The 25,527-nt window shown below is 35.8% G+C and overlaps 1 protein-coding gene across 1 annotated transcript in view; it reads right to left on the bottom strand.

The window, feature by feature from the left end:
* LOC120516115 (nucleolar RNA helicase 2-like) overlaps positions 1-25,527 on the bottom strand; it is a 42,336-nt gene that overhangs the window by 10,903 nt on the left and 5,906 nt on the right. Inside the window, exons 3-12 of the mRNA XM_039737576.1 lie at positions 23,849-24,115; positions 18,996-19,071; positions 15,507-15,685; positions 14,806-14,923; positions 11,940-12,125; positions 11,416-11,561; positions 4,991-5,140; positions 3,734-3,895; positions 2,548-2,667; positions 1,668-1,741 (exon numbers count right to left, since the gene is read on the bottom strand). Of these exons, the coding sequence (XP_039593510.1) occupies positions 1,668-1,741; positions 2,548-2,667; positions 3,734-3,895; positions 4,991-5,140; positions 11,416-11,561; positions 11,940-12,125; positions 14,806-14,923; positions 15,507-15,685; positions 18,996-19,071; positions 23,849-24,115 (1,478 nt within the window). The remainder of the gene's footprint in view (positions 1-1,667; positions 1,742-2,547; positions 2,668-3,733; positions 3,896-4,990; positions 5,141-11,415; positions 11,562-11,939; positions 12,126-14,805; positions 14,924-15,506; positions 15,686-18,995; positions 19,072-23,848; positions 24,116-25,527) is intronic.

The following is a 25,527-nucleotide window of genomic DNA, read 5'->3' as shown; positions in this document are numbered from 1 at the left end:
TTTAAGTGCACACTAATTGGCCTATCTAAACTTGTGCAGGTATTTGTTTTAGAAATGCAAATTACCAGGTGACTATGTAATGTTTTCCTCATTGTTGATTCCATAATTATTTTCCATCTACTTGGTCTGAACAAAAAGAATGTGCCATTAATTAAAACAATTTCATTTAATTTTTTGATATATGTGTTATAATGTTCAGCTGTCAAATACAATAGTTGTGTCATATCTGTGAATTACTCCAGGAGTACTACATAATTTTTGCCAGGGGTTCTAGTCACTGCCAGTATGTAGTTGCCTCCCACAGTCCTATGCGTGTAATTGTGGATGTGTATACCTAGAAGAACTGATGCTGTTTTAAAGGCAAAGAGTGGTCACACCAAATAGTGATTTGATTTCTCTCCTGTTCATTCAGTTTGCATTGTTAAATGATAAAAACAAACTATTAATACTTATGTAAACATTCTTAGTTTATAGCATTTTTTCACCCCTGCCTAAAACATTTGTACAGTACTGTAGTTCATCTGGCTTTCAAGCACAAGTGCAGTACTGACTTTTGTTCAGTATTACCAATACTATGAAACAGCTAATACTGTTACATTTTTAGAATTTTGGTATTTACTTTGTGGTATCTCCATTTGCCTATGCATTTCAAATCACAGGCAAATGGGTACGGTGATTAAGTAGATCTTGCTTCTTTGGAAAAGAAATCTCCCAACCTCCCCCCACCACTATCACCTGCTTTTACTGAAGCATACAGACATCAGTCTATTCAAAATGAAATGTGAACATATTTGTATTAGATTAAAAAAAGTCATTTTGAAAACTACCAATTAGACTTTACTATTACTTTGTTCGCCCTAAATTTTGGTTTGAGATAATACAGCTGATCAACTAGTCAGTAGAAATGGCAGATTTCCATTCCTAACATGCATGGTCTATCTTTACAGATTGATCTTCCTAAGCCTAAATCAAGTTATTAAAGCATACATTGTTTCTATGACAGATACAATCACAATATTCAAACTGACTAAGTCACTCCATATCTCATCAGCTTGATTGTCGACTGAATGCACAGATAACCTTCAATGAACAAAAAACAGTAAGAGCTGACATTCCTACAGTAGCTTGCACATGTAATGCTAAAAAAACCCAACTACACCCAAAATCCTGAATGCATTTATTACATGAAAACAACTTGTGTAATCTAACCAAGGGTGACGGGGAGCAGGAATCAATCTTGTTAGCACTGACTCTGCCAAAGAGGGGTAAGTGGTGAGTTAGGTTGCATAAACCCACAATCAGGGCATTTAGTCCCAATTTAGATTCACAAATCAAACTTAACTGTATGTCTCTTGGTTACATAAAGAAAACTGGAGTACTTGCAATACACATGTAGAATATGAACATTTCAAAACAAATGTGAAAAGGTTGGAATATGAACCCAATTTCCTGATGCTGTAAAATTACAAAACTCACTGGTTCCATGCCCATGAGAATTCCACTGTAAAGTGAATAAAAGAAAACTGAACACGGAAAAACGGGTAAGCAGGTAAGGAAAGTGGGCAAATTTGATTTGTAACTGGTTCTGAGCGCTGGGGCAAAAAAAAAGCACTAAACAAATGCAACATCATGCATATTGCTTTAGAAAAAACTACGAAAATGGATACCTGACAGCATCTTTGCTGGAAGCTCTGATAATATCATTTGCAGTTGGGACACCCACTCGCTTGAATGTTATTCCCTATATCAGAGGCAAAATAAAAATAAAATAAAACAGTGCATGTGGAATATTACATGAAACACAAGAAGTTTAGAAAAAAAAGCAGGAAACCAACTGTATACTTGTACATAAACACAAAAAGATCAAACAGAAAATAACAGAGTGGCAATACTGTGTCAAAACTAAGGCTTATAGAATACAACATATCACTTGAAAATGAAGATATTAAACTCTGCTTTACTGACTAATTTTCATCCATCCATTAAGCAACCCGCTATATCCTAACACAGGGTCACGGGGGTCTGCTGGAGCCAATCCCAGCCAACACAGGGTTCAAGGCAGGAAAAAAACCTAATACTGATTGTAAGTTAAACTATTATGGACAAAAAAAAGTTAGTCAGACACAACTTTAAGAAATAAGGAACATAAGGCTAAAATTAAATATAAATTTGCATATTTTTGTAGTATCAACTAACAACTTTTTTAGCAACAACAAAAATCAAAATTTGTGCTCTGGATTTGTGCTTTTTTTTCCCTCTAGCCTAACTGGAGCTTTTTTATTTTTCTTTATGTAAGACTGATCATACCTTATTCTTTGTTAAGTATTATATAATATTATTGCTTAATCTTATGTTTTATATTTCTTTTATTTTATTTTGTAAAGCACTTTGAGCTACATTTTTTGTATGAAAATGTACTATATAAATGCTACTTTCTTAACATCGACAGTATCTGAAAATAAAGATACAGTAGGTCATCTCAATGAAACTTTGTGATTAGCTTTTGTTAGTTAGTAATGTGCAAGAAGTTTCCAAAGATGAACATACAGCTCTTGTCTCCACAAATCGCAGCTGGTCTTCCTCCTTGCGCTGGTAAAAGCAGATACAGACTCCAGTGCGTCCGGCTCTGCCTGTGCGACCAGATCGGTGAATGTATGACTCAACATCCTAAAACAAAGGATACAATAACTATGAAAACGGTAGGAGATTAATTACAACAAACACTCAAGGACAACCTACATATTACAAAGATATAGAAACACATTTCCTTTGCATGACTACGTAGTCTTGTGAACTTCATTTGTTATAAAATGTATCAATAGCATACTTAATACATGCTTAATTTAGAAAAAGTACGTATAGGTCAAGTACGTGGTTGGCAAATTGTGACATGTGTGAAAAAATCTGGCAAGTACCTTGTTTCAAATATTTAATGTATGGGCAGTTTAACAAAAGCACTTATCACAAATTTTGCAACTTACAAGAAAAACTTTCTACAATAATAAGAAGTCCAATTTGATACAGTGTGTGAAAAAATAGCACAATAAATCACTGTGGCAGTTGAGCAATCACCAGAAATGTGACATGCTACAGAGCATATGTCACATTATGCAAAATAAAAGAAAAAAGGGTGTAAATTTTGCTAGTAGGATTATTGACTTTCCTTTGGTGTGTTGCACAAGGAGCTTATCTTAAAACACATCAGCAGGGCTCTCCTCAGTGTAATACAGATTAAAAAGAAGATTTCACTACTGTGGAATTATTTCTTTCATTAGTGACAACTCCATGAAAATACACCCCGCCCAACCCCAATACACAAAAGGGCAATCACGACAAAGAGGAGAATCAAGTAAGGAAATGTGGCATTAGCATGACTGACATTTTAACTCAGCCTGTTTCTCCAAAATACATTCAAGACAATTAAATTTTGCATTTACAGAACCCTGTATTTCAGATTAATAAACTTTGCTTCTTTTGTAGGGCTCAAGTCTAATTAATTCTATTAAGGAAGTCAGTTAAAATTATTACACATTGTGCAATTTTACTGACTAATGACAATTTAGAGAACATTTAAATGATCTCCTGCAAGATGGCATGGTTGCAACCCTTAGGTGAGACCCGCTCTACCTAGGCACTGAATCAGAATCTATCTTCAATATCTAAATGCAATCATTTCCAGACACACTATGAGAACACCATGAACACAAAAGTCAGAATTATGGTTATTGATTACCTTGGGTGGTGAGCACTGAATGACTAAATCAACCTCTGGAATGTCTAGCCCACGAGCTGCAACATTTGTAGCAACCAGGACCTCAAAAGAGCCATTTCTGAATCCCTTTAGTGTAATTTCTCTCTGCTTCTGTGGAATGTCTCCATGCAAAGACTGGGTATCCTACAGAGGTAAAAGGGGAGAAGTCATGATGAAAGTTGTCATATAACATTCAATATTTCTAAGATGATATTTATTACTACTGTGACAGGTACAAAAAAAACCCAAGAGGTCCCGAATGAACAGCAAAAGTAGTTTTAACATAACACCTTTGTTGAAATTTGTATTTTTTAGGCTAAAGTAAAAATAAACACAAATCACATCAAACATTTTTTCATAATTAATAATGCCTAATAAAAAACTTGAGTTCTGCACAAAAACCATGCACCACATTGTTCCAAATTTTTCTATACAATCACCCCAACCAACAGGGGAAGTAGTTTCCCTATAGTGATAGTCATACAAATAAAGCAAAAAATTTACGTTAGCTAAAAATGTGGATACACAAAGACTAATTAATACATTTGCCCGTGTGTTTATAATGTGTATACAGAAGGCACATGCATCAATAAACTGAAAAGTGCTACTGATTTCAATTGAGTTAATTGTATTCATTTAAATAGGTGTCTTAATCTTCTACTGGTGTAGCACAAACAAAGAAAACCATGAGAGTTTGTGGACTGGCATACATTAGTACCCTTTAATCCCGTATTTTTTTCTTGCTTTCTAAATATTTTATTAAACCAGGCTTAAGTGCTACAAATAGTCCACAACGAATTTACATACATGGTACTATGATTTTATAAAAGACATTAAATGAATTCATTCTTAAGAAATAAGGGAAGCAAAATCAACAAAAGATGCTTGAAGCTGAATCAAATCCCATTCTCTAAAGTTCAAGAAAAATGCACAACATTAAATACATAATTTAATGGAAAAAAAATAAATGTCTGCACCAAAAGTAGTGTAACAAAAAAAAACAAAAAACAAAAACAAAACTGAGCAGTCAACAACATACACATTCTATTCAAAAGATGTCTGGAAACTACCAGAATTTTTTTTTTTTTTTAATATAACTTGGAGCTTAAGGTTATTCCCACTTTGGTCAGGAATTCTAATGTGTCACTTAAAAACAAATCATTCATCTTAAATGCTATAGGCAGCTAACAGTTTTTACAAACAAGTATACTGAGGCATCAACAAAAGAAGCTGGCATACCTGCTTAATTGAGGAGTTGATGGCCAATTCATTTGCTTCCTTCTTTGTCTCACAGAAGATAATGGTACGTCCGTGGCTTCCACTGTATACTTGAATGACATCCCCAATTACTGCTGCTCGTTGAGACCAATGACATTCAATTGCAAGGTGCTGCATAAGAAATGGTAAGAAATGCTTAATTAGAACACCTGGTTGAATATAAGTTACCTTCTGTTGATGACTTAGCCCAACTACATAACTGAGTGCCATTGTGTGTGTACAGTTTATACATTTGCACTGGGTTGCTTGAAGGTTTCTCCAAATACTCTGTTTACCTACTTTGCTCCAAAGATGCACAATTAGGACATTAACAGACTCTAAACAAGCACAGTACCAGTTTCTGTAGGAATACAGAACATGTCAATGTCTGCATATTTCTTGTATATTCATCTACAACTAAAACTTAACCTGACTAGTTTCATTTCTTTCTAATTTTACACACAGATTGTTTCATTTTTAGTTATACAATCAAATGCAATTTGAGTGGAAGACAATAATTTTGGTAATCATTAACCAAATACAAAAATATGCATTGGAAAATGAGTTTCTGAACTAAGAAATGTATGAAACAAGGCTTGAAGTATTAACATTACAGTAAAATAAAGAAGATGAACTATGTTAGGACGCTGCACAGCAATACGCTTGAAGTACATTTCCTTTGTGATAATTTTTCTCTTCACCACATAATGCAGTTGTCTCGGTGGAGGCAGGCCATTTTTTCGTAGGCCACCCTGTATTTAATGAAAAGTTGTTCTTCAAGTAGTCCTTCATGTCTGACAAACCTGTCCTGTTGCTATTCAGGAAGGAATGAGGCTGTGCCCAAACAAAACCTGAAGAAAAAAAAATAATCTAAGAGACCAATTAATTCTTTATAAGCGGTTCTAGAAAACAAAAACAAAAAAACAAATCTGTAAAAAGCACTACTCCTCCCAGTTCTTTGGAGACAGGTTAAACGGATCAATTGGAGAAAGACCTGCAGATGTTTAACTGTCAATTACTCAGTTTACTGGATTGTTTAATGCTTACCGCAGTTACTTTTCAACTTGTTATATTACACATCACTTAGGAATTTTGGACAGTTCAAATGTCATATTCATTACCAGAAGGTATTTAACAGAATTAAAAATAAAAATAGAATTACAATGAAGTTTATAGAATAAAAAAAACTGAAGAACAGGATCAAAACAAAAATATGGTATTAAATGGACTCAGAGTTAACATTAAATACAGCACTGGGTCTTCAACATACACTTCCAGTCAAAAGTTTTAGAACATCTCGCTTTCTCCAGTTTTTCCATCAAATGTAATCAGTTGAAATGCAATGAATGACCTAAAATGTTGAAAAGGTAAGGAGTAAACTGCCAGAGGATTACATTTAAAGTTTAGGCTAGCAAAAACTGAAGAAAAAAAAAAGAAGAAAGAAATTTCACAATATTACAAATGGGCCTTTTCAGGGAACAAGTAATAGGTTACAACCTACAGATGTTCTGCAGCAATTAAAGCAAACTAAGTCTTGCAAGTTGAAGCAAACAATTTGAACAGGTGTACTAACTGCTGTTGATCACTGTCTGAAAGCAGAGTTGGAACAGACTGTGTTACTACACCTTCTGAAGTACTACCTGGACAATACTACACTGCAGAAAGTTGTAAATTCCAGTGATAACTGCAAGGAAACAGCAATTAAATGAAATAAGAGAGCAGTATTATCCGCAGAAGTGTAGGCCTTTCATCGAGAGAAATTGAAAAGAAAAAAAAAAAAAAAAAAAGGCAGCGAGTCCTGTGTCCTACACAATCCAAAGGCAACTGAAAACTGGAAAGAACTCTGATGGGAAGAGATCTGGCAGATCCAAAGTCACAACCCAATCAGAAGACAAGTTTCTGAGGGTCACCAGCTCACGTGATAGGCACCTCACAGCACAACAGTTTCAAGCATAATTTAACAGTTGGTGAAAAAAGCAAGTCTCTGTTTCTTCTGTGAAGAGGAGACTGTGCTGCAGATTTGACAGGATGAGAAACAGTAAGGAAGCCATTCCTTAAAGGACAATATAGACCATTGAAATACCAGCTGTGGACTACTGCAGACTGGAAAAAAGTATTATGGGCTGATTAATCCAAATTTGAAATCTTTGGTTCATCACGTTTGTACGCCATCAAGTTGGTGAAAGGATGGTTCCTCAGTGTGTGATACCTACTGTCAAACATGGAAGAGGAAGTGTGATGGTCTGGGGTTCTTTTGTTATAATAGGCAGTGTCTGGGACTCCCAGAGTGCGACTGCCATTCCGATTCAAAAGTGTTACCACAGTTTGGCTGTTATGTCAGCATTAGATGGCTACAATAATGATTCAAAAATCTGAATATAATGATTCCTTGATATGTTTTTATTTGCCATTGTTTATTTGTTTCATGCCAGAGTAATATTGTCCATGTAGTACTTCAGAGGGTGTAGTAACACGGTCTGTTCCAACTCTGCTTTAAGACAGGCAGAGGGTTTTTAAGTAATCAGCACAAGCTGGGACACCTGTGCAAATGGTTTGCTTCAACTTGCAAGGCTTAATTTACTTTAATTGCTACAGAACATCTGTAGGTTATAATCAATTAGTTGTGCCCTGAGGAAGGTCCATCTGTAATATTGTGAAATTTCCGTTATTCAGGAATTGATAACCTAAACTTAAATTTAAACCACTGGTAGTTTACTGCTTACCTTTTCACTATTTTAGGTAATTCATTACATTTCAACTGATTTAATCTGAAGACAAACTGGTAGAACTGAGGTGTGGCAAAACATTTAACCAGTATTGTATGAAGTATCATGAAAGTTACAAAGTACAATCCCTGTGAAAAATTATAGAATCACTACTCTTGGAGGACGTTCATTCAGCTATTTTACTTTGTTACAAAAAAGCAAATCACAGATAAAAAAAAAAAAAATGTATTCAACAGCTGAACATTCTGGCACTGTAAAAAATACCTCAAAAAATTAAATTCTTGTAATTAACATTATTTGCTCAGGCCAAACAGAGGAAAAAATTAAGCAATTATTCAATGATGAAGGAAAAAATTTAGAATGTAAATTACCAGGTATATACCTGCAGAGTTCTAAACAGGCCAAGTAATCGGCAATTAAAAGTGAGTGCTTGCAGATCTAAACGAGCTGTTGCACCTGAGGAAGCTGAAACAACAGAAAGGATTATAAAACTACTTCTAGAAGGTAATTCAGCATGGAATGTGGAAAAAGTTGTTGGTTGTTCCCTGTCAGCTGTGTCTAAAATTTAGAGCAAGTACATAAAAACAGTAAAGTTGGAAAAGGGAAACACAGAAGGAAGAAGTCAAAGCATCAGGACAGAAAACAAAGCAATATACCTGAAAAACAGAAAATGCACGACAAAAGAAATTAAAAACAAAATCGGCAGAAGTAGGAGTCAATCTTTGTGACAGAATTGTAAGAAAGTGGCTGAAGGAAAAGGGATTTACATGCAGAAAAGCCAAATGTAAAACCAATAGCCAAGGAAATGATGCGGTTTCAATGAAACATATAAAGATTACTGCCTGGACAAAACAAGTAAATTTCCACAATAATTGTTGATACAGGGTTGCATGTGAGGTAAAGGACTAGGTGTGATGGTAATCATTACCTCTACAGTAAATGCACAGGTGCACATTGATATTTTAGACACTCCATCAATCAAAAGTAGGTTTGGGGATGAAGACACTTTTCAGGATGATAATATATCCTGCTACAAAGCAAAGAGCGTTAAAACTTTTCTTCGGTAAAGGCATATCAACTGAATGACATAGCCATCAAATGGTCCAGATCTCAATCTGATTAAAAATTTATGGTGGAAATTAAAAAAAAAAAAAAGTAAATAAGGCTCCATCCTGCAAAGCTGATGTGTCAATTGCGATTAAAGAAAGTTGGAATGTGATTGATGAAGAATATTGTATTTTTTTTATTAGTGAAGTCTATGCCTCAAAGAATTCAAGCTATCATAAAGGCCAGGAGAAGTACCAACTGAAACTTTTTGTTTAATAATTTCGTATTTTTTTCCTCATCATTGAGTGACTAAGTTTTTCCTCTACTTGGTCTGATCAAAAAATCTGCCATTAATTACATATATTTCATTTTTTGAGGTATGTTTTATAATGCCAAAATGGTCAGCTGTTAAAATAGTTGTGTGTCATATATGTGATTTGTTTTTATGCAACAACGTGAAATGGCTGAATGACCATCCATGAGCAGAGATTCCCAATTTTTTTCAGGGGCTGTAATAATGTCTGCAAGTTATAAATTCATAAACCTGTAGGCTTTCTGTTTGCAGCCAAGGCACAGTTAATATGCTTTAAAAGGTATCATCATGTAGTGTCAATTTAAAATTGCTACTTGTACAACTGCCTGCAGGCAGCTAGTATTGCTTTGAAAGACACTGTTTTTTTTTTTAACAGAAGTAATGCATGCTTATCTTACATTAACTAGCACCAATACAAGAATTTCTAAGAATGACTGCAGCTCTCACTCCTATAAACCAAATAATAGAACTTTAAAGCACTTAAGACAAGGATTTAAAAGACATGAAAAAATGCATCTTTACTGTTCCAGTAAATACATAAATCAAAGCATTCCCTTTCATTGTGCAAAAAAGTGTTTTTTAAAGCACATAGCGGTTATGTGACCACTTCTGGTAGTAACCCGACTTAACGACTTCCATTCTAACAGCTTCCATAACTGGAAGTACATCCCTTACTTAAAAAAAAAAAATAATAAAATAGACAAACATTAAAGCACTTTCCAAAGAGGTTTAAAACACTCTTAAAACCATTATGTAAATTGCAATGTTGGTCTAGCTTTATTCTTGATTTGGGCACAAGATGTTTCAGGGATAAAATCAAAGCCAAGTCTGTCTCACTGTAGTTTGCAGTGTTTTAAAACATGTCTTCACTTTGCCATGAAGTTTGCATTTGTCTAAATGGAAGAAATGCACTGCTTTTTCTTTTCACATTTGTCAACTTTTTACATACGTTTAAGGAGAAGTGTTTAAGACAGAAAGCTATGCAAAGATTCATAGGAATTTGAAATAAAGTACCTAATCAAATAGTTCCAAGTAGAAATACTTCAATCTTTTAAAAAATGCCTGGATAACATATTAAGGAAAATTAGCTATTAGTCAAGTTCCTTAGCGTTAGACCCAATCATTTACATGGACTGTAAGACCAGTGCTAAAATTGTTAGTCCTGAACATCAGTCTGGCAACTGTATATATCATCTCTCGTAAGCGTTAGACCCGAGAACTGCTCGGGCTGTAAAAGTGCCAACAGCGTTATGCAGAATGATGCACGGGAGACAATATAGGCGTGTCTTGCATACAGTGACAAGCTTGAGTGTTATTTGGGCAATGGTGCAGACACTGCCTCTCCTAGCCTCATAAAAGCGTCCCGTAAGAAACATTTTTCAGCAACCCAGGTGTTAAATGCTCTTGACAGTGATACAAGCAGTGATGATGAAGTCTGTCTGTCCGTAGGCAGTGAAACTGAAATGGACAGTGAAATCAAAAGTAAATCTGACGAATCCAAAAGTGACGCTTGTGTCAATCACACACGTACAGTGTGCTGTTCAAAAGCTGATCAGTATGGAAAGAAAATCCACAAGCAATCACATTGCTGTTATTCCGACTGTGACATTGGATGTGTATGTCACTGTGCTTCAAGATAGGAGTATAGTATATATGTTCACTCACATTTTGATAGTATATATGGTATTAGTATTACTTTTATTATGATTATTATTCATTATTATTTGTATCATGATTAAACTTTCTACACTTCTGGCTTTGTATTTTTAGTATTTAGCACATTTTACAGTAGAAAGATCAGATCGAATAAATATGCAAATTTTCAGGACAAAAAATGCAAGGCTTTTTACATGTTTTTTCGAGAAGAAATGCAACGCTAAGGAGATTAACCAAACAAGCTAAGTGGACTGAATGGTCTAATTTCATCTGTCAAACTTAATAGTCACACACTTTTATAAATTAACAACTTAATCTCAGGATGACCGTTTTACTCATTAATATTAATAAATAAGGTTAGTTTAGCAATTTCTCTTCATAACAAATATCCAGAGAACTCTCAGGAATTATACCATGTTTTGATTTATGAAATGAGCAGCATTAGCAAAAGGTTTGAAGAAAACTTGAAAAACTAATGTAGATAAAGTAAGCTCATATAATGGCTCAGAACTCAAAAAAAAAAAAATTCATTTCTGCAACATGACTTTTTGTTCATGTGATTATCATTGTATTTCATTTACAGTGCATTAGCTTTCACAATTTGAGGTGTTTTCTGGTTGTGAAGCAGCCATTTTGATTTTAAGCAATTTACAACAAACACTTACTTCCACAGTTGTTGCGGTTTTTTTAGTCTTTTTCCCAATAAGATCCACTTGCTCAAATTGTGGCCTCATGTATGTCTTAGCAACATCATATACCCAGTTAGGGCATGTAGCTGAGAAGAGCAGGGTCTGTGGATTGTCATCAGAACCTTAAATAATACAATAACATTACATCACATTGTCATGCCACGCAAGTTTCATTCAAGCCATTTTACCTAAGCTTCAGACAAAATGAATCAAAACCTTTTGGAAAAACAGGCCTGAAGCATAAAATTACACACAAATATAATACATAACTAGGGGGCTTCGCTCTTGGCACATAGTCTTGTCTCACGGGACATGAAAGTATCTTTCTGAAAAAGTCACGTCTTGTCCCAGGATTTTTTTTTATAATAATAGAGATCTATATATATGAGCATTACTGGTCCCCATAAAAAAAAAAAAAAAAAAAGCACCACTTAACTGTACTTAAGTTTTTTCTTTCTCTACTTATATAAAGATAGTGCTATAATTTGATTTTGACTTACCTTTTTTGTAGGCAGACAACAAAATCTCCTCAACCTGCTCAGCAAAGCCCATGTCCAGCATCTGATCAACTTCATCCAGCACCACATGCTTTAACTTTGCCAGGTCTAATTTGTTATTCTGAAGGTGGTCTTTAATACGACCAGGAGTGCCCACCAAGATATCAATTCCACTCCGTATAGCGTCAACTGAAAAGAAGTTGAAAGAATGCAGTAAGTCAGAGTAAACAGTAAAGCAGATAATAACAACATTGTGGACTTTATAAATAACGTAGAAGAAAGCCTAACTATAAAGATAGTTAACATTTAAAAATTTTAATTACTTTCAGTTTTCCATTTCTCCATAATGATTTGCCCTGTTAATACAGCAAGTTCACTTCCATTTCTGAGTACAGAATGTAATGCTTTATGTACTTGTGTACTGTTTTGCTTTTAAAGCACCTTTCAAACAGATTTCACAATAAGGTACACAGGGGACGCATCGATGGCTTTTGCCAATATTCTTTGCAGAAAATGTCCCTTTAATGAAACCAGCTTCACACAAAGATGTTAACAGTTTATAGTGCAAATAAACAAAGACTTTCCATCTTAAATTAAATAAGCATTATCAATAAAAAGGATTGATGCTAAAGAAAATATTTGATTGCATTCCGTTTGTAATTGAGAAAAAAATAATGCAAACCCCATCAAAGAATTATAATGAACGAACAATAAATCAGTGCTGGATTAATTTTTGGGAAGTTAGGGGATTTTTCAACAACAAAGAAAAAACTCTCCCTCAGCTAGGGGGCAGGGGAGAGGGAGAAACTACCTTTTTTTCCCATCTTTCAGCAGACTGCAGATTTGATGTATTAATAGCTCCATCTGGTGGTCAATTTAATAATTATGTCCGGCCCATTTTTGGAGTTCTGTGTGACATGTCAGATTTGGCTTTTTTCCTCTGTTTTTGTGTTGTTCCAAAGCACATAAAGGAAATAAACATGTGTATACCAAAACATTTGTAATTGCAAATATTTTCTGGGAGAAATGGTGCATTTTCTGGGAAAATTCCAAAGTGCCGATAATTTTGGCCATGACTGTATTAACCAATTAGTAATAGTCAAACAGCTATAGTAATAAATTAATATGCATATTTTACACTACATAAGGGACATTCTTTTTGGTGGTTATGAGTGCTTCTTCCATTTTTGTGCAAGTTTCCTTTGCTATGTTTGTATTTTTTGTTGCCCTACAAGCAGTGCCAAACACAGACAGGGTCCCCTTGAAAGGCCATGTTTTTGAGTCTGGTTTGGGAAAGTGACAGTCTCTAATTGATAAGTGCTTCCACCTGAAGCGGATAAGAAGGCATATGGTAACAAGCAATAGTATCATCTAGGCAATGTCAGGACAGTTAATTCATTGTCCTAACAGGGACAAGAAATATAATTACACACAATGGAAGTGGTAATTGTGACGAAAACATAAAAGATAGAAAATGAATAAAGACAGCAAAGCAGTACATAGAGAAATGAAGGAAAAAAAGTAAAGGTGGGAAGCACAGCTGGCACAAAAAAAAAAAAAGGTTGCTTGAGAGACAAACTGTTGTAACATTGACTGTTGACACAAATAGCTTAGATATAACTGAAGGTGTAAAACAACTATTCTACTGTAAACTTTATAACCAGTTTTATTCAGATAAATTTAAAATAAGGGCCAATACAATCCAAATCCTTTCAAAAGCTTTTTACAAATGTCGAGAGCCCCCAGCTAATCCAGCACCTTGAGTACAGGATCACAAAACTTGAGTGCAGGTTACATGCCTCATCCTTTGTACAGAATTGGGGAAACTCGTCTAGCTGTCCATGTGTGATAAGTGGTGCGTGGCCCTGTGCAGATTTAAAATAAAAAAATAAAATAAAATAATCGTACACAATCCCGCCAACCCTCACCATCACAGTCTTAATGAGAGACAGTACAGCTCTACAGTGGCACAGGAGGTGACTGCAGTCCAAAGAGTTCAAGAAAGGTGGGTCATGGCCAGATACAAGAGAGAAGAAAAATTTGCACACTGGCAAAGGGCATCATTTCCAGAATCTGAGAGGTCCAGTGGCATTTAGATCTTAAGGTGATCAATTCTTAATTGGTCAAAAGACCTCTCTTCAGTTTCATAACTTAATCTAATGAGATTCGTGTTTCCTGTTTATGATGCATGGCAATTTTTCCGGAAGCATTTAACAATACGTCAGTAAAAAAATCTGTGTTGTTTGCAGACTGTAAACAAAACGGCTGAGCTATAGGCATGGATTATACAACACAAGTAATGAGAAAACTCTCCTCCCTAGAGGTTTTTCATTTTTTTGTCGTTGTACAGCATTGGTTGCCATCATATTATTCATAGTATCTTTAAAAAAAAAAAATAAAAAATTTCTCTCGGTTATCAATATAAAACGCATGGAATAAATAAAATATTTTCAGGTGAAGTATTTCTTTAAAGAAAAATATTTAGAAAGGTCTAATATCTAACAGATTTTATTGAGTACTAGTGACTTATCTTAGAGTACTTAAGAACTTGATAAAAGATACAGTATCTTAATAAAGATGGGGAGGGGGAAGAATCTATGAAAAAAATGCAAAAAGAAAAGGCAGCTTTGTAAACGTGTACAGACAAAGCTGGATAAGAGTAAATTTCTCCCGTTAGACGGGTTTAAATTCACACAAAAGCCAACAGATATGGGAAACAGATTAACATGTAGTATGACAAATCATCAAACAACAACCTTGTTCTTTAAAAAAAAATAAATGTGAATAAGACTGATGAGTTATGCTCTCATCAAAACTTCTTAACTTTAAAATAAAACATATACATTTCTAAATAAAAACAAACACTCACTTTGAGGGTTGTAAGGAGTTCCGCCATAAAAGCATGCTATTGCCAGTTTTCTGGTTATATCTTTGAAATCTTTTGCTACTTGAATAGCCAGCTCTCTTGTTGGGGTGAGAACCAAAACCTAAAAAAAGCAAATCACATATGGCAAATGTGTAATAAAACTTTAAATAATTCGAATGCATTGTAGAATTTTACAATATAAAACAGTTTTCCTGGTTGATAATATGTAGGTTTGCAACCTGCTTGGAACAAAAAGACATTACATTGTAATTTAAACATTTCAAATATACGCCTTACTGTTTTATTCATTCAGTTATTTGCATGAATGAATTCTGCAACTAGGCTCTTCATTGTGGCATATGAAAGAGACTGGTCTTTGTACATGACAAATAGGTGAGAATGACTCTAACAAAGGCATTACCTTCTCCATAAATTAGAAATTCAATGAAAGTACAACATTTCTCCACATCTCCGGAGAATTTAACATGCATCACCTCAACTGCATGAGGCCAGCACATCTTCAAACTTACAAAAATAACTTGGCTTTAATAAAAATGAACTCAACAGTATTTACATCAATACCTAGAGCTTTTAATTTTAGTATAGTAAAACTTAACATTTTTGATTAATCTAGAAATAAAATGGCTCCAAAAAAGTAAATGACATTTATATTAATGTGTAAGAGAATAAAACAGTCCTTCTACCTTTGGGGCCCTCCCCCTTTTTCTTTCCAAGGCATCAGACTGGAGTTTTTCAATCAGAGGAATAGCAAAGGAAAAGGTTTTCCCAGTTCCTGTGCGAGCTTGAGCGATCACATCACTCCCATCATACACATAGTTAAAGGTTTTGGCCTGAATATCAAACAAATATGTTACGCCCCTCTCTGAAAAACAAATGCAAACAGTATTTAAATAATGACTCTTTCCTCCTGCCAGCTCTTAACTTTTTATTAAAACAACAGGGCAAAAATAAAAATCAGCTGATTTACAAATTCATATACATCAAGTACTTCCCATAAACAAAAAGGCTTCCTGGCCAGGTAAGGAACCACCCATGCTGGCTGGGATGCCAGCCAACCCGTTATTGCCTGTGACAATATTGATAATTAACAATTTAAACATTAAAAATGAACATTGATGCAGTGTTACTGTAGAAACACATAGTACAGTATTTAATGCACTTATTTTTGTTTATGACTCAGCCTCTTTAATGCAACTTAGTATGTTCTTACATTATATGTATTTATAATTAAACCTTCATTTTATTAACAAAGACAAGAGCATATAGGAGAAACCCGAAATTTAATAAAAGTATACATTCACCTAGTTTACTATGTCTAGCTGTATAGAATTTGCACCTGCCTGTCAAGTGGCGTGTCCTAGGCACTCACCCATCTACAAATGGCACCAACAACACTCCTCTCCCTCCATGCTCAGATGGAATAAATCCCCTATCATTTCTTGGGTCTGTAAAACCTTCTGAAAATACTGGGAATGTCCTTCTAAAACTCTTATTGGTTACCAACTATCCCAGCATTTCTCAACCCAGGTAAGCACTTAAAAGGTTAGGTAACTCAGACAGCCTGAACCACCAAAATAACCAGAATGGTGTTAACAGACCTTGCAGCTACCTACTGTTGGATAAGGGATCAGGTATTAAATTAGTAATTGCCCTCATTGCCAATTATTCCTGCTGCAGCAGAGGTTACACTTCTTTGGTGCTGTTCCAATGCAAGTCTGTTCTCCAAGTATTTAAAGCATTTCGCTGATGAGAAACAGTATCACATAAAAAAAAAAAAAAAAAATCTGACCAAAAGTCACCAATGTTGAATTCTACATTTTGTCTGGTCTGTGGAGAAAAACAGCAAATTGAATAGAGGTTCCAGCTGTGGAAAACAAAGTCTATTACAAAAATAAGTGCACACATGTGACTAGAAACAAGCCAAAAGTAATGGCAATTTTTTCTTCTCAAATTGTCAATCTTTTCACACTATGTGTTAATGGAGTTTGATAGGGCTCCAATTTGCAGACCCCCATAAACTCCAGCATTCTAGTTTAGGTGCAAAAGGGCACATGTTAAACTGTTATCTGCTTAAGAAAAACTTTGTACTTGGTATAAATAGCACAATCTCAATCTATAGATATTGTCATGAACTCAAAGAAAAGTCTAAATGCTCCTATTATAAGTGACTACAGTAGACTAAGGATTGGGATAATCAAATCAGCGTATAGCCTCTAAAAAGCATGTCCCAGAGGAAGTTAACAATAACTAGTAAATAGTTTGTTCAACTCTTTTAAGCCGGATGTCGACTTTTGTCAACAGGAGGGGTTGAGGGCAAATGTCGACAAAAGGCAACATCCAGGGGTAGAGGGCAACAATCAGCTGTTGATGGTGACAAAACCCACTGTTACGTCACAGGCATTCCCTCTCTGCTTGGAGGAAGGTAAGACTCATTAACTCAGCATCTAATCCTTGCGTGTGCGTGAGTTGCGAAATGTAAACAAATGTAAATGAAGGCAAGATGGCATCGACATCTTACTAGTTAGTGAAGCAAGTGCAGAAAAGAAAATACTTAGCAGACGATGTTTTGTGCATTATCGCTGAATCAGACTCTGATTTTTCAGAATATGACTTTGTTGACTGTGATCAGGAGATCGTGCAAGAAAGTGAAGAACTGGCATCAGCTGATCGGACACCAGCCAATGCCGCCCCAGCTATTGGCAAGGTTCGTGTGGGAGGAATACCTAGACACTGATCCGAGGGAGCCAAACTGGCTACCAGACTTTACAAGACAGCAAGGCTTGCTGTTGGACACGACAGATTACCAGCCGCTGGACTATTCCAGGCTACTCTCTCCTGATGCCGCTTTTCAGCTACTGTCAAGACGAGACAAACAGGTATGCAGAGCAATTTTTTGAACCACGGGCTGTGCTTGCATCGCATTCTCGCTTTTCAAAGTGGAAACCCACAACAAAAGATGAGATGAAGTTTTGTGGCATTACAAATAAGAGATGGGACTAGACTGGTGATATAACTTCAGGGAGCATTGGTCCAAACATGCTTTGTCCCCTGGTGGCTTTGGACAGGTTATGCCAGTGATAGGTACGTGATGCTGCAAAGTTTTATTCACTTCTGTGATAACCAGAAGCAAATCCCAAGGGGTTAGCCAGGCTATAACCCCATGCATAAAGTTCAGCCCCTGCTTGATATTGTGGAACCAACACATAAACAATTTTATCAGCCTGGCCGTGATTTGTCTGTGTATGCATTTATGATAAAATGAAAGGGACACCGTTTTTTCCACCAGTATATGCCACACAAGCCCACAAAGTAGGGCATAAAGGATTTTGTACTGGCAGAAGCAAACACTGGTTTCTGCCTGAAAATAATTACAAATACAGAAAAGTATTTCTTTCAAAGAGAGAGCTGTCCCTTGACAAGTTAGGTTGCGCTGGAGCTGCTTCAGGGCTATGAACATTTGGGTCATGTTGTGTACATGGACAATTTTTATACATGCCCAGAATTGTTCATGGAGCTACAGAGCAGGGGAATTGGAGCTTGTGGCATAGTGAGGGTGAAGAAGAGATACATGCCTTCACAGTTGAAGCCACACAGGCTGAAGATGTAAAGAGGTGACAATACGGTTTTCATGCGAGTGGAAAACTTGGTGGCAGTGGCATGGCACGATGTCAAATGAGTGACTTGTCTCTCTACAGTACACACTAATAATATATGTGAGAAAGTGCAGCAACAGACAAGTGAAAAGAAAACACCAGTGCAACACATATTGTAAGCAGTGCAATGTGGCAATGCATGCAATTAGCTGCTTTGAGCGATATCAGACTTTGCTGTGTAACATGTATGTGATATGTATCTGAAATCATATAGTATGCAGGCTCATACAACATGCAAGACAGTAGCATTTGTCAAAAGTAAATATTTTCTGATGATATGTTAAATAGTTGCTTTGTGTTCTTTTTAAAAAAAAGTTAGTTTTTGGAAAAATAATCAGCCCTGGGAGAAAAGAAACAAAAAATCTAATTAGCCCTAAAAGAGTTAAAAATCAGCAGCTAATGAAGGATGCTTAGAGGAAATCCCAGAAACACTGCAACAAAACAAAGTTTTACAGGAAACACAAAATACTCAGCTTGCCAGTCACATGGAAAAAAATGCATTCAAGTTAATTTCAGTACCTTTCAAAAGATTTACAGTTTCTTGAGAAATCCTAAAATTAGAAAAAGCACCCTCTTTTTGTTCTGGAGTTTCTTCCTGAAAATGAAGAGAGAAAAAAAAATTATGCTTGAATTTTCATAAACGCCAAAAATATTTTGATCTAACCAGCACTCCACTAACCAAAAAAATAATACAGCATGAAATATTAAGACTAAGTTCTACATAAGGATTATAAATGAAAAATAAGTTGATTTCAAAGTACAAGAATGACTTATTTAATCTCAGCAGTTTTAAAATTTATACTCAATTATAAATTCACCATCTTCAATTTAAGATTAGGCATCAGCACAAGAAAGTGGCTGGAGACTAAATATCAGATTTTCTAATATTCAGGTACAACAGTGATTAGGTCACAAGTAGGTATACTACTTTACTGTAGTTTGCATTTTAGGATATTCATGGTACAATATATTGTAAAAAGAATTATATAAAAAAAGCAATCTAGTAAAAAAATTACACCAGAATACAGCAATATTTGTGTCAATGAAAGTAGCTGAAAGGTAAAGAGATCCACTGCTTCATGCGGACAATGCATGGCCTAACAACCCAGGAGTTTAGGAATCACATGTCACAAAACAGCACCCCATATATACTGATTTGCATCTGAATTCTTTCATTGCAGTCAATTCAAGTATCATTGCACACTACCAAATTAAAATTGTCAATGGCAGGTATGTTATACTGTGGACACAAGTGTGATGATGTAAATGGTGTTTAGCAGCTTAACCACAGAACATGTAAAAGCACAGGAGAATCCCAGAAGAGGATGTACAGTGTGGCAGGCTACAACAGTGGACAACTCAGAAGTGCCAGTAGTGACCAGCAAAAAAAAAAACCTGCTTACTGTACACTGAGACTTTATACACTTTATCATTAGTATGCAATCACCAATTAACTGTCAAAGATCTGCAAATTGTGGCCTCCTGTTTCCACCCCGCAGTGCAGAAAAACAAAAATAAACACTAACTGAAGAATTTATGCAGCAGGTGCAAGTCTCATGTCCCATTTTTCAAACAAATTTTAAACTGCTGTAAATCCCAAACAATTTGCTGATTTTGAAAGACGCCCCTTTGCTTTCAACAGCAGTGCTTTATACTACCAAGTTAAAGTGCGCAAGAGACCCCAGAATGTTCAACTCAGGCAAAGTCTTACAATAATGCAGTGTGCCCCCTTCAAATGTGTTGTGCAGCTCCATTACATCAAAATATGGCTTCTTATGTACCTTATTATCAAACTGAATCTACTAAATGCTTTTTTTCACACATTTAGTTCTGGAAGTGAATAGGGAAATATAATGCATGCTTCTAATAAACTATCAAGGTCTCTTTACTAAATACAGAGCTTACATTTCACTGTAGGAGTCACACCTATTATAAAAATATGGTTTAATATCATAAATCCTGCAAGGCAAAAAAGGTTTTGTTATTATTTAAATAAATTCACATTTACCCTGTAAATTTAGTAGGCATGGTTGCAGTTGTTAGTCCAAACACGAATCATTTTCTCACTAGCTTATCCTATTCGCTTTAAGGGGATCAGGTGCTTACCCCAGATGGACTGAGCAACAAGTGGGTAACAACTTCGGCCAGGTCCCCAGACTAAACCACACACATACTCTTACTCAACTAGGGTTATCAGATAATATAACCTGCATGTTTTAATATGTGGGAAAAGCCAGAGTAAACTTAACACAGGTACTGCCACCTACAGTTGTACTTCTAGAAGTAAAAATCCAGGCAAGGTTTAAAAGTGGCTCACTCCGTATGCTTTGTCTGCAATGACAACAAAATATTTTGTTTATTTTCTAAAATAAATTTAGTGTTTTAAGAATTGCCACAATGGTTGGACATATATGTGGCTCAATTTATAATTAAAGCACAAGGCTGATTTCTCCAGTTACATGATATTTATGATTGAGAAGTACAAACTCGCAAAGATGGTAAAAACATGAACAATGAACTAAAAAAATGCCAAGTTTGTAATAGCTGTTGCAGGCCCGCTGCCAGGGGAGGACAAACGGGAGTCTGGTCTGGGGGCCTAACGGAAGGGGGCCCCTTCACACTTGATTTTTTTTGGCATGACGGGACCTGGCGGAAGGCAGAGGGGCCCACATGTGCCCAATTGTCGGGGGCCCAAATATTTCTGGCGGTGGGCCTGGCTGTTGGGTTTTTAAAGCCAATGTAATGTTTATTAGAATAACAACTTTAACGTTATACATAAAATGGTGAAAGTACATTTAGAAAGAATCATATACGCAGGTCTCCAGTTAGTGGTCTCCAATTACAGCAATTCTGTAGATAAAAATAAGCAAATAAAACCAAAATGTTTTTCATTTCTACTTCATTTCATTTGTAGGGTGCTAGTTGAAAATTAACTGGTACTGAAGCAGACGAATATGCAGCAGTTAGTACTAATGCTGAAGTACAGTATATAATGGCATGTGCTTTGTCACCATTTTCAATCATTTCGGTCTTTTGCTTGCAAACATCACCCAATGTAACCAGCAAGGCACACAGGTACACAATAAGCTCTGTCAGAGGTAAACAGGTGAATCAACAGTTTACATTTTAACACCCAAGGCAACGTATGACATTTATGATACAATTGCTTACATCTCTTTTAGTTTCCAATTGGAGCATGGGCACGTCAAGGCACTTGGCTCATGGTTACATAGTGTCATGAGGCCTCCAGGACTATAGTCACAGGTAAGAGGTAGCAACACAATGAGCAGTTCCTTAATGATGACAGCACATCTCACAATTGTGAGCCAGTGGTGGATTTTCATGCTATTATTATGCATTTTTCAATTTCCATGAGGTACTGTGTCATTATTAAAATTAAAAACTAAACTATTAATATTAAAAATTTTAGGATGTTCAAGCATAAAGTCAATACACTGTACATAGCTATGATTCAAAATCTTACTTTATTCTTTTTTATGTAAAGTTCTGTAATATTACTTGACTCTCATTTTTAAGTTTGAGACAGACATTTTTTAGTACAAAGTCCAACTGCATAAATAAATTGGGTTACAAACGTCTGCAGGAAAAGAATTTGTTCACAACCCAAAATCTCTGTGCTTTTGAATTTTACATAAGCAAGCAGAAAGCAGTCTCCATCTTTAAGTAATTGCTGCAGTTAAGATCAGTCCAGTTTAGTGTATACAGGGATAAGCAATAATAAATTCTGATCTCTTATATGATGCACTTTGAATACAAGACAACAAATGCTGCATTGCAGGAGTTTTTAAATACGAAATTACTCAAGTTGAAAATTTTATTTCACAAAGCTAGCCTTAGAGTCAGACAAATGTAAAATGGGAGGGAGAAATCATGAAAATTAAAAGCACAATGAGTTTCACTTGAAACTAATTCAGTAAGTGTTATTAACCAACTAATATGCCCCTTCACATACTGTTTCAAGAATAAATCTCTAACTGTAAATGACACAAACCTGACGAAACGACTAAATATCCCCCTTGGGATTAAGAAAGTATCTATCTGATAACTTAGTATGTTTTCATTCACACAGACTCTTTTGTAATAATACATTCCTAAAAGGTTCTTCCAAATAAAAAAAACAAAATCACTTTATCTTGTTACATTTGTTATTGATGTCCATGTTAGTGTGAGTATATAGAGGAGACATTTGCTGGTCAGTAACAATTAGCTGTTACTGTAATATTTAAGAGATGAATCAAATTCATTAAAATTTCACAAACCAGATACTTAATTTTAAAAAAATGTTCCTCCTTATTTAGATTTTTGTGAAATCAAAGCCGTCAATTTAAGATTATATCAGAGTACAGTCATTGAATTAAAATGGCTAAAAATAGAATTTAATGTTTATTGGTTCATTTTTGACAATTAAGCATGCCATTTCAGAATCACAGCTAATTGTCAATCTTAGAGATTGTGGTCTTTATAAATACAGTGCTTGCAGTTTGACTGGAGAGATTTGCCTCGAAATATTACAAGCTGAGCCACATAAATATCAATATCAGGCAAATAATACAAACTCTGAAAGACTAAATATTTGTTTAAGAATAATGTGTAGAGAGATGTGTGCAAGGTTGGATCATGTCTTGTCCCCAGTGTAGCTGTGATAGGCACCAACTCTCAGGGACCCATAATGGAATATACTGGGTGGTTAATGGACGGATGGATAGATAGACAACTATGACTGTGTTCAACAGAATCAGAGGAAAGACGACAGGCTTGATATATCATGGCAGTGTATAACATTGTCTTAAAAATCAAATAATATCACTACTCCCTCAACTAATAGTGGATAAGTCACATCCACTGCACACTTAAAGAATAATGAATCACACATTTTTATTTCTCACCTAAATTCTATAATGATATAAAAAAACGACAATAATTAATGTCTTTTTTTGCCTTAAAAATCAAAGCAGAATTTCTTTACTAAGGTAAACCATGTAGCATTTTTGAAACAATTGGTGGGATACCTACAATCCTGTGCTGACATTTAAACCCTGTATTGAAAATCAGTTCTTACTATAAAGTTTGTGTGAAATTCATTGGATCTGGCTGGGGGATTTGGACATTTATCCTGTCAACATTTAATGGTAAATAGCAAATAACTAGCATGTTTCCAAATAAAATAAATTTGGAATAACCAAATGTGCTACATAAAGCCAAAACTGCCATTTAGTTGCAAACTCTGCATTTAGCATTTAAAATTTACAGCCGATACCAATAACTTGTCTATAATTAGAACTGCACCCAATGAGCAAAGTATGACAAAGTTTTCCTCCTGTTAACTGTATAAAAAGTTGTTTTAGAAATACCTTGACTTCTGCGTCACTGTCACCTTCGGGGCCCGATTCTTCACTGGAATGTGAAATTAACTTCATTTTTGATGTTCCATTACTAATGGGGTCACAAACCACTTTACTATTTGTTGGTTCCTGGAGTTTTTGACTGGACCCGACATCTCCATTGATAGCTTCTGGGTCTCGCTTTTTCTTTTTGGGTTTTGGTGGCTCACACTCTTCATCGGGATCTTGTTTTTTCGATTTCTTTTCATCCTTAGACTTTTTTTCCTTTTTTGATTTCTACAAAACAAAAAAAATAAAGGAACTTATTAAAAAAATGTCTGCATGGAGCACTTCTTTATATTACAGGTACTGAAGAGAACATTAAAAATCATAATGGGTAAGGAAAACTTTACAGAAATCAAAAACGTTTATAAACTGCAAAAATTTGTAAATGATATTTACTAGATGACTGCGGAGCTAACATGGAAGACTGCAAGGATAACTTAGATAAGGACGAAACTGCCCAAGTAGACACTTAGATTGAGTAACAGTACTGTAATCACACTGAAAGTCTTTTAAAGTATGTCAAAGTAGTGTAGAGACTTCTTCACAGTTAAAGGAAAAGAAAACATATACTGTAGTACGAGTCAGATAATGCACTTCAACAAGAGGATTACAGTTTATTATTATTAGACAGGAAGGATAGTGCAGGGCAAAACTTCCCTACTGTTCTGACCATGTGGAACACCTTTAGCAAGCTGTGCTGGCTGCTGCTAGTTTGCGTTAGAAGGACCGTTATTATATAGTGGACAAAACTGAGTCTCTTTCGCCAACTGCTTTCTAAGTCATTTCTCTGATCCAGAAGACACGTCTTCCATTTCTGTTTCTCTTGCCAACTTTTGGTGAAGACACTCCACTCTACCACAATTCTGTTTCAAGTTCATCACCCCATTTCTAGGTGACCTCCTCCCTTCCTCACTGGTTTGTGCAAGCTGCTCATAGTAAAACTTCGCTCCTGCCAGTGGTCATCATTTGTATAGCCAGCTCACACTGTCAGATCCGTACCCAGTCTTAGCACTATGCTGCCAAATTCGTGGTACTTCATAGCGGAGCCGCTACATTATTAAAGCAACTTAGTTAAATTACTCATTACAGTGGAACCTTGGTTAATGAACGTCTCTGAACACGTACAAATCTGGTTACGAACAAAACGTTTGCCAAACTTTTGCATCTATTTACGACCACACACTCGGTTGACGAACAAGGCAGTTTCCCTTCCGATTCATATGTGCCGATGATTTCTGCACGTGTTCAGTCTCTCCCTCAAAACTGTAACCTCCTCTCAACCCAGCTTCCTTCTATGGTATAGCAGGTCCACAGCTACCGTCGAAAAGGCCAGTTTTAATAAATAATCACTGCTCTTGCGGCTTAGTGAGGGGGCGTGGTGGTGTGTGGCCGAAGCGGTTCCTGAGGAGTTTGTGATGTAGGCGTTTCTCACATAAGTGCACAGGTGAGAAGCAGTCTGCATCCGTAACTGTTCCCAGGAGCTGCTGATTGCCACAACTACCATGCCTCTTCATAAATAGAAGCGCAAGTCGGCTAAAGGGAAAAAGAAGAGAACAGGAAAGAATGGGAAGTTGCAGGAGAAGGCAGGAAGCAGGAGGAGAAAGCCGGTGCAGGAGAGAGAGCGGCGCAGGCTCGCGTGCAGC

This window comes from Polypterus senegalus, chromosome 1, assembly GCF_016835505.1.
Source record: "Polypterus senegalus isolate Bchr_013 chromosome 1, ASM1683550v1, whole genome shotgun sequence".
NCBI classification, from domain to species: Eukaryota; Metazoa; Chordata; class Cladistia; order Polypteriformes; family Polypteridae; genus Polypterus; species Polypterus senegalus.
Note: the sequence above shows the minus strand (reverse complement) of the source record. Positions and strands in the feature narration are given on the sequence as shown.